The 8,901-nt window shown below is 40.4% G+C and overlaps 1 protein-coding gene across 4 annotated transcripts in view; it reads left to right on the forward strand.

Moving 5' to 3' along the window:
• The first annotated feature begins 2,380 nt into the window (after nt 1–2,380).
• Nucleotides 2,381–8,901, forward strand: part of PHACTR1 (phosphatase and actin regulator 1) — a 303,990-nt gene continuing 297,469 nt past the window's right edge. The window contains exons 1-2 of one of the 4 annotated variants that reach the window (XM_027654036.1): nt 2,381–2,658; nt 4,740–4,851. In XM_027654036.1, the coding sequence (XP_027509837.1) occupies nt 4,791–4,851 (61 nt within the window). In that variant the 5' untranslated portion in view covers nt 2,381–2,658; nt 4,740–4,790. Of the gene's footprint in view, nt 2,659–3,378; nt 3,517–3,537; nt 3,776–4,739; nt 4,852–8,901 lie in introns of those variants that run through there. The other 3 variants (XM_027654034.1, XM_027654039.1, XM_027654037.1) reach the window with 3 other exon arrangements.

Here is an 8,901-nt window from a genome sequence, read left to right on the forward strand (position 1 = left end):
GAAGGATTTGTACTGATAAGAGGTCCAGTCAATAGCAGAGGTTTTGCAAGTTTGGCTTCAGGCCTTGACAGAACACAGGAAAGCATTCAGAGAGCTAGACAGTAGAGTTTCTGGTTCTGGCTACTGCCACCCTTCCCTTCCTACCCCCTGAGGTGCTCTGCTGTTCTTTGGAAACCAAGTCAGAGCACACATTGCAATGCACTGTGCATTAGCACAGGAGCACAGTGAGCCTCAAGTGTATGTGAAGCCAGATCTGGGGATCATACTTAACTCAAAATAGATCTGTTTCACCTGCACATTTTTCTAGATGTGTAGGCTTTTCAACTGAACTGGAGGTAACTGATTTCCCTTTCTGTGGGTCAAGTTTTCTGGACTGTGGGTCAAATCTGAGCCCACACTACCGTCCTGAAGACTTTCCAATCAGGCAGGCAAGGATTTCCCCTCATGGTGATGAATGCCACAGAAGCATATAAATATATAGGCACTGTTACCTTTCTTGTTGCTAAGTACTCCCTTGTCAGAGAGAGCTCTTAGCAGCTGTCAGAACTGCTGAACTGTAATTTAAAGTGAACTGTAAATCCCTGAGATGGATGAAGGTATCAAGATGGATGATCTTGCAATGGTCAGTAGAGAGGTTGCTGGTGATTTCAATGACTACATTTGCCAGTCACGGTGCAAGATGACAATGCAGATTGAAAGGGTGAGAGCAAAGGCAATCAGAAGGATACATCAAAGGCTAATGGACAGGTGCTATATAATGTTGTCCAGCATGCAAGCTTGTATTTTTTTCAGTCTCCTCCTGAGCAGGAGATTCAGTGTCCATAGGAAAAACAAAAAGTATTCCATATTGCACATTAACAAGCAGGTACAATCCTTGGAGCAAGTGAGGTTCCTGTCTTCCATTTTTCCTTCTGCATCTCTGTGTTGTCAGCCTTTCTGCTTTTTTTCTGGTTTTCTGCTGAAAAAAATCAGCTGGGCTAAACAAGCAACTGGCCCCTGGTCCATAAGATAATGGATCCAATAATTATCAGAAGCCAGCTTGGAGGGACCTATTGTTCAGTAGTCACCATGGCAAATACAAGCTCTTAAAAATGCAAAGAGCAAGGTGCTAAAAACACTCCAAAACGCAAAGAAAGGAGTTTGCAGCGTTCTTGCTGTCTGATTTTCCTTTGTGTTTAGGAATGAAAATGTTTGTCATATCTCTGAAAATAGGAACACAGTTTGCATAAACCAGATCCACCACTAAGGTGGCACAGTGAGATACCTACTCAATCCAACCATACTTACTGTAATGCCAGTGCAGGAACAACCATACCAGACTCTACCTGGAGTTCATATGGCTCACCCTTATCTTTGATACTGCCTGGGTGCTTTGAAGAAGAATATAAAAACTCTTCAGAGTGGGAAGCCATGAAGTAATGTGCTCACAGGGATTCTTACTTTCTAATCTTCTCCAAGAAAACTGTACTCAGATGGTCAATTGATCTTCTTGGGTTTCCTCTTAAAAGAAAAAAAAATCCTATGATATTTGATACAGAGTTTTCTGATATTGAACAGAATATCCTATCTTTCAGAACCCATGGTTCTGAACACCAATAAAATTTGGTGGCAGTGGATTTCAGAGGGCATTTATATCTGAGTTTTTGAGCAGAATATTTGCAAAAATGGAAAGACTAAGTCTGACTGCTTCCTGATAGTTGTTTTGCCAGAACTTCTGATTTTAAATTTACCAAAGGATCACTTTATCACTGCCTTCTTTAATTTCTGATTTACTTCCAAAATCAGGCTTTGGGGGACTACTCTAAGAACTTCTGGAAAAAGCAGGGTCCTGATCCTCTTGTGAGGGATGTCCATGTAACTTAATAGCATGGCCCTTGTTAGCCATTCAATTCAGTTCATTCCAAACAACGTGCAGCTCCAGTAATGCTAAACTAGATGCACTGGAAGCCACCAAGAGATAGCTGTACTAATTTCAGTTTATTAGCCATCCAATCTCACTTTTAAATTCAGGAAAGGCAAATTATAACTGAAAAGATCTTGGTAGAAACATATTCTGCTTTCACAGTCTATGGATATGCATGTTTAAGCTATCATGCCATGACATTGTGCTATTTGATTTATTTTTTTTACTGATGCTTTGACTGAGTAGCTTGTTGCGATGTACTGCTAAATGAAGGAAAAATCAGAAACTGCATCAGACAACCACTCTGTATTTCATTTTAGAAAATAGCTGGCAATTATAATTACTCACCGTGTTTCTGGCTCAGAATAAAAGTGCCAAAAACCACACTGAACATTCATCGTGATTAGAAAATGCTCCATACCTTGGAGTGCAGTGGAGACATAAGAATAATTTTAAATGCAAATTAAATTGTGGGGGTAGCAAAGAGAACAGATAAAAGACAGTAAAACAAAGCCTTTCACTTTCCTCAAATTAGCAGGCTAATGTGGTATAAAAAAAAGCAGTTCTACTCAGATCTGTGCTAAGAGCTTTCATTTCATCATAATATAAGCAGATCCGTCACCTTTCTCTATTCAGTACTCTTGATTTCGAGGTTGAAGTGAAAATTAGAAGCTGTTCATTCTGGCTCACAGACTGGGTTGCATTTGCTTAGTCTTATTCCATGACAGTAGGATGGAAAGAGGTCAGTAACACTGGTAAGTACTTATCTTCTGCATCTGATTTTATTTATTTATTTTTAAAACCTTTCACAGTGCTTTGGCTTTTTATCAATGTGCCTTTCCTGAAAAAAACTACATTGTGTATTTTTTAAAAGGCTGTATTTTAAGTAGAAATGCAATGATTCCTTGAGAATGCTTATATCGAATGTTAGGGCTCCTTCAAGAATGAATGAATTACTTAAAGTATGAATTCTGTAATAGGAAAGGTTTCTCGATATTCTATATATTTCATAGCATCACTGGAACATTTTGTATGTTGCTTTTTCTGTCTGCCTTGTCCAACAAGCAGTAGCAGATAAGAAATTAATTTATTCTCAAGATGTTATTTACATTTTATTTATAGCAAAACAATCTCCTTACCCTTGTGGTAAATGGTGAAGAAAGTAGGTATTTTACTTACTGAAAGCAAATTATTAGACAAAACGCAATGTTACGGTTAATCATTATGAAACATTAAAAATATCTCAGAATATCAGACGCAACAAGGAAGATCAGAGTGAAAAACAAATTCTTAAGGAAACTTGATGTAGATTTTTTTTTTCCATGGGAAAGTTTTTATCAAATCAAAACCAGGGGCTTAATTTTTCAGTACGAAGGGTGAGGGGGAGTGGGGGAGATGAACGTAGTGTCACCTCCTGTTGCTAAGTAACAACATCTCCTGGCCATTTTTATCTGATAAAGGAAGTCCAGTTGACGTTATGCATTATTCATCAGAGTTCCAATCAAACAATCAAAATTGTTTGCTTACACTGGGGACATTTAGTAAGATCAAAGGAACCCTCCTTGAAACTACTGGAGCTTACACCACTGTCAGGCAGCTCTTGATACTCTGCAGTAAGTATCATTTCTGGTTTGGGAGTGCTACAGTACAGTGAATTGCTCGGGAATTTAAAACTTTTCTCATCAGGACAGACTTCTGAATTTTAGAAAGGACTGCATGTTGATCTATGAAAACTGAATCAAAGGAAAGAGGGAAAGCTTTGGAAACCTGGTTCCCTAATTTTTCCAGCGTAATTAAAGGAATTGCTTGAATCAAGAGTCAGACTCCCTACTCCAAACCTTTCTGCTAAGTTTGCATGGAAAAGGACTAGAGGTATTTTTGTCTGTCTTTCTTAAAATAGACATTGTTCAGAGTTGTTTGTATGCTTATGATTATATGTCATGGTGAACTGAGATGTGGGTGAGAGAACTGGATTGTCTGTTTTCTGCAAATCCTGTTTTTTCTGTGAGTTTTTCAGAGTATAATAAAATGCAGAAGGTAGCAATAAAGCTGGAGAAGGGTCACAGTAATGTGCATCATTCCAGGAACTCTGCCTGGCAAAGGCAGAGTGTACATCTTGGACAGCTGTAATCTAGGATTGTGTACATCTCGGACGGCTGTAATCTAGGATCTAGACAGATCTGATGTTCAGAAGAATGCAAAAAATATAAACCTTAGCTATGAAACAGCGCTACAAGTAGCCTACTATTTCTTAATGACTGCTCCTAACACAACTTTTAGAACTGATGGTGGAATGTTCTGTTGCTGCTTCTGGTCAGCAAGAGGAGAGAGGAAAGGTAAGTTGGCTTCTGGTCATTTAGGTGTAGTGAAATATCCAGAATATTGTGTCTTTCTTCCTAGTGCAGTGTTTTGGCATAAGTGGAACAAATGCTATCTTTAATGTAGTCTGTTATAGCAGTGACTAGTCAGAGATGCTGGGTGTGAATCTGGCTGAAAGAGGTCCCTGTCCCTTTTCTGATCTTCTTTTTAAGAGTAAATGTAACAGGCAGATGAATCCAAGTATGTGTCTTAAGAAATAGAGACTGTGGCTAGAATACAGGTGATTGTACTAGAAAGCTAGGAATCTTGCTAATACTGCAGCAGGACTTCTGGTTTTGTCTTTAGAGAAGGATTTGAATCAAACATCCTAAAACAGAAAAGGATGCTTATGAAGTTCTGTGAATAGTGACTTGAAAATACTTTGACCCTAATATGCCAAATGACTGCCTACACAATTCTTTCTACAAAGAAACTCACCAGCTTTTTTTCTGTCTGACATCTCTGTAATCTTTCCTAGGAATCTGACTGATCATCCATGCTGGAGTATTGCACATAAAGTTCCTTCAAAATGGACTACTTTTTGGATGTCGAGTCTGCTCACAGACTGTTTTACAGTCAAGGAGCCCAAGGTAAGAAACTCTGGCACTGATTCAGAAAATGGCTATTTTAACTGCACAGTTAAAATGTATAGGGCCAGATAAGGGACAGTCACTGACGTACTTAAGTGTTGAGAGGGCACAGGGAAAGGCCTTCAAAACAGTTGGAGTTTTAAAGGGATTACAAGAAGAGTAATAGTAGGGTTGATCTGCCTTATGAGAGGATAAGGAAAAGCTATGAGAGCTGTTGGGCGTACAGACGGAGCAAAAAGAACTGTGAAGACCCAGGCTCTGGTGTTGCAGCATCCAAATGGACAAGGTAGAGGGGACAGCAATGGTGCACAGCTTGCTGTATAAGCCTCTGGTGTCCTTTCCCTTCCTCCTTGCTTATCGGTGCTGTCAGGATCATAAGGTGCTGTTTTTCAGTGCTGCAGGAAAAACTGGTTTGGGAAAGCCCTGAGGCAGTCCCCCACACAGTGCGAACAGCAGGCTCTCACTGGTCTGCACCTGTCCCCTGCAAAATGCTGGCCCCCACAGAGCAGCAGCAGGGTGAGAGAGGGGAAGAGTAACCAAGCTATGTTGCTTTAATGTAGCTGGGACTTGTTCACGACATAGATGATATTTTTGGTAAAGTCAGCTCACATTTTTCTCACCAGCGCTATTTTTGGAGAAAACTTGCAATTTCAGAGAGAAGGGGTTTTTTGTTCCTTAAACTTTAAACACCATATTAAATTGAAGAAGCCTATTGGAGCCAAGTAGTTCTAACAACCATTTTTGGTTTTACATACTGCCTGTTCTCTGAAAATGGGATCCATCTTTCTTTCACCATTAATTTCATCAGTTGCTAATCAAATTCAAAATCTGGCCAACAAAGTTTGGCCTTCCTTCTGGAGGCCATTCTCCCAGAGCAAGACCTAATCCACTCAGGGGGATGCCACCAACCCAGGATACCTGAGGGTCAGTACCACCTTTAACCTTTGGCTCAGCTGAGATGCTGCTGCCTAACACGTACTGCATTGCCTAGCTGCTCCCCCAGTTGTTGTGACATGTTTTAATCTGTACGAGTTGCAGCAAACCTTTTTTGTCACAGCACAGCCTCCTGCACTGAACAACAGAAACAAATACTAAGCACTTCAAATCAGGAGAAAAAATTGGCTGAGGGAAATGGCTGATTTTGATGGCTTTTTCTCCATCTAAAATGCAACAGACACCCTGGGCATTGCTACAGAAGTAATATTGAAATCTTCAATGACCTCCTGTTGTCCTTTCCAACCCTAACCATTCTATGATATTTCTATGAGAACAAACCACTTCTATTCCACAGAACCTAAAATTCAGGAATCTACAACTTACTGCTTTACAAGCTATAGCAAATTATCAAAAGTCTCCCTGTGCACTGCAATGTACAGAGACAACTGTGGAAGAAGGAATATGTATTCATGCAATGAAAGTCTATTATAGGCATGTGCACAAGGTGACTAGTAAGGATTGTGCAGGCAACCTTCACTGACTATATTTCCAAGCAGGCAAGGGAAAAAACCATTATCTTACCCATACTTGAAGAAATTATATTGCTGGCACATACAGAAATGCTTGTACTGATCAGTTAGGTGCATGACTATAATGTAACATTAGCATCTGGTTGATTCTTCATTTTAATGCAATTATTTTCCTTTTATTAAATGCAAAATGAGGGGAAAAAAATCCATTATGCAGAGCTGTATTCCTTGATGCAAAACTCATCAGCAGGGAGCTGACCTGTAGATCTGTCACGTGGACTTCTATTCCTCGGCCAAAACAAACAAGAACCAGCACCGAAACTTGGAGATTTTTTTTTGTCCCCCTGCTCCTGAATATTTTATGAAAGTCACCAATGACACACTTCCACTATGCACCAGTGTCCCAAATCCCAATTATCTTCACAACTGGAAACAGTACATTGATAGAAAAGCCATGCTGCACTTACGCTCTGCCCCCTTCCATTTTTCACCCTTCCCTTTCCTCCTTTTACTGCATTTTCCTCAGCTCCTGTCCTTCACATCTCTTACCACACATGCTTGTGAGACCTCTTCTGTAAACTCTAGTAATGTCCCCTCTCTTCATCTCTCTGTGCTTGAGGTCAGTTGCTTTCCAACAACCTAGGTGCCAGAAGGGAAATCGCTCTGAGCACAGAAGTGACAATGTTTCTGATCTACATTCTCAAATGCTGCAAGACAGCAGCCCTCTGGCAGGAGAGGTGCTTGAGGGGAAGAACGGATGAACAACCACACTAGCAATAGGATGTGAGAGATGACATGTGGCCTGTGCAGAGAGAAGTTTCAGGAGGCCAAACAATAAGTCTCCGGAAGAATTTCATCATCAAGGTTTCCTGCAGCAAATACCTTTATTGCTATCCTTAGCCCCAAACTTCTTGATGGTAATATCCCCTTCCTCTCAATTATTTTACCCCCTGTACAGAACAAGGAACTCAATCCTGTCAAGTGTGCATTGATGCTGCCTCTACAGCTGTGGTAACTCCTGTCGTTCTTGTACCTTATGTGAAATCGTAAGGCTGTCATCCAAAAAACAGGCATTTCTCTATGAGATAATTGCACAATTTCTCCGAACATGGGCAAAAATAACATATTTCTTTCCTTATCCACCTTCTGAGAAACAGGCTAACTGCATTAGCTTTAACTTTCTGACACTCCCCGCCCCCAAACAAAAAAAATACACTGAATGTGAGGCACTCATCCACCATAAATAGCATAGCTCAAGTAGTTAGTATGGAACCGAATAAAAGGTCTGTAAGAAAGAGTTGTCATCAGATCTACCTAATGGAATCACAAGTAACTATTTGATGTTAATATAATAATATGATGCTATTAGCAAATCACACTATCAAACACCATGTGTATATGCATTTAAACTGCATTACGACAGAATTGAGTGCAAGAAGACTACAGTATTCTGCCATTTAATTAAAAATAACATCAGAACATATTTGTATGTACTATTATTACTTTACTTATATTATTAGTTACTGCTTTCCAAAGTGCTCTGTTTACAAACTGTGGATGGTGGTTCATGACGTACTTAACTCTTTCTGTGAGATTTGAAGATTTCTGCCTTTTAATTTTTCAGATCAAGGAAAAAACTCCAGTGTTTTCACATTAATGATATGACAATGTAACCAATAGCAGCTGTAAAGCACTCATTCATATCTGTACCCACTCCTTGTGGATGGAAGAGAAAAGAAGGAATAGGACTGCAAAATGTTGGGAAGGAACTCAAAGAGCTATGATGGCATTGACAGCCGATGATATCAAATCTCATCTGACCTCAGGTCTTGTGTAGTTGAATGCAGGATACTCTGACCTCAGCAAACAGACTAAAACAGGGCTTTGTCCTCCAGCAACTAACCAACCCATTCTCTATCCCTTGCTGCCTGCACTAATGCTCACACCTTGTCCCTACTCCTGCAGAAAGCTGCAGAACTGCCTTTGCTGTTGTAGGGTAGGAGGAAAGAGGTGTTACCTTATCAGCTGCCACCTCTTCCATCCTTTCCTCTGAAGCAGCAGCCATCACCTCACTTCGATGGGCTGAGCACAGAACAGAGAATGTTTGGCTGTTCAGGCTGTATCTGCTCTTCCAACAGCTGTTCCCTGTTTCCTCCAAGGAAAGTGAAGCAGGAGGGATGGAAAAGTCACAAAAGCTGAATCTGACAGTAGGATTAGCTAGATTTAGAAAACTTGGTAAATGAAGCCAGCTGGCTCTAGGCTTTAAATACAAGCCAGAAATATCCTAAGCTCTGCAGCCCTCCCTAACTGTCTCTTCTGTAGCCGTATGTTGGAATCTAGGAGCTGGTGGGGTGTCCCTGCCAAGTGCGTAATGCCTGGTGACGCATCTGCAAATCAGAAACAGGAAAGAAAGGACTGTGATCCCCTGGATCCAGCCCCTTGCCCTAGGAAAGCCTCAATCTGAAACCTAAGCATGAAGCCAGACTTTAATTTTCAAAAAAGCCTTCTCCCTTTGAAGCGTGTGGAAGATACTGGTTACTCTTGGCTGCAAATGTATTATAAATACTAATCTATCACAGCTTTC

Source organism: Corapipo altera, unplaced genomic scaffold (assembly GCF_003945725.1).
Source record: "Corapipo altera isolate COAL_440 unplaced genomic scaffold, ASM394572v1 60, whole genome shotgun sequence".
Classification (NCBI taxonomy): Eukaryota; Metazoa; Chordata; class Aves; order Passeriformes; family Pipridae; genus Corapipo; species Corapipo altera.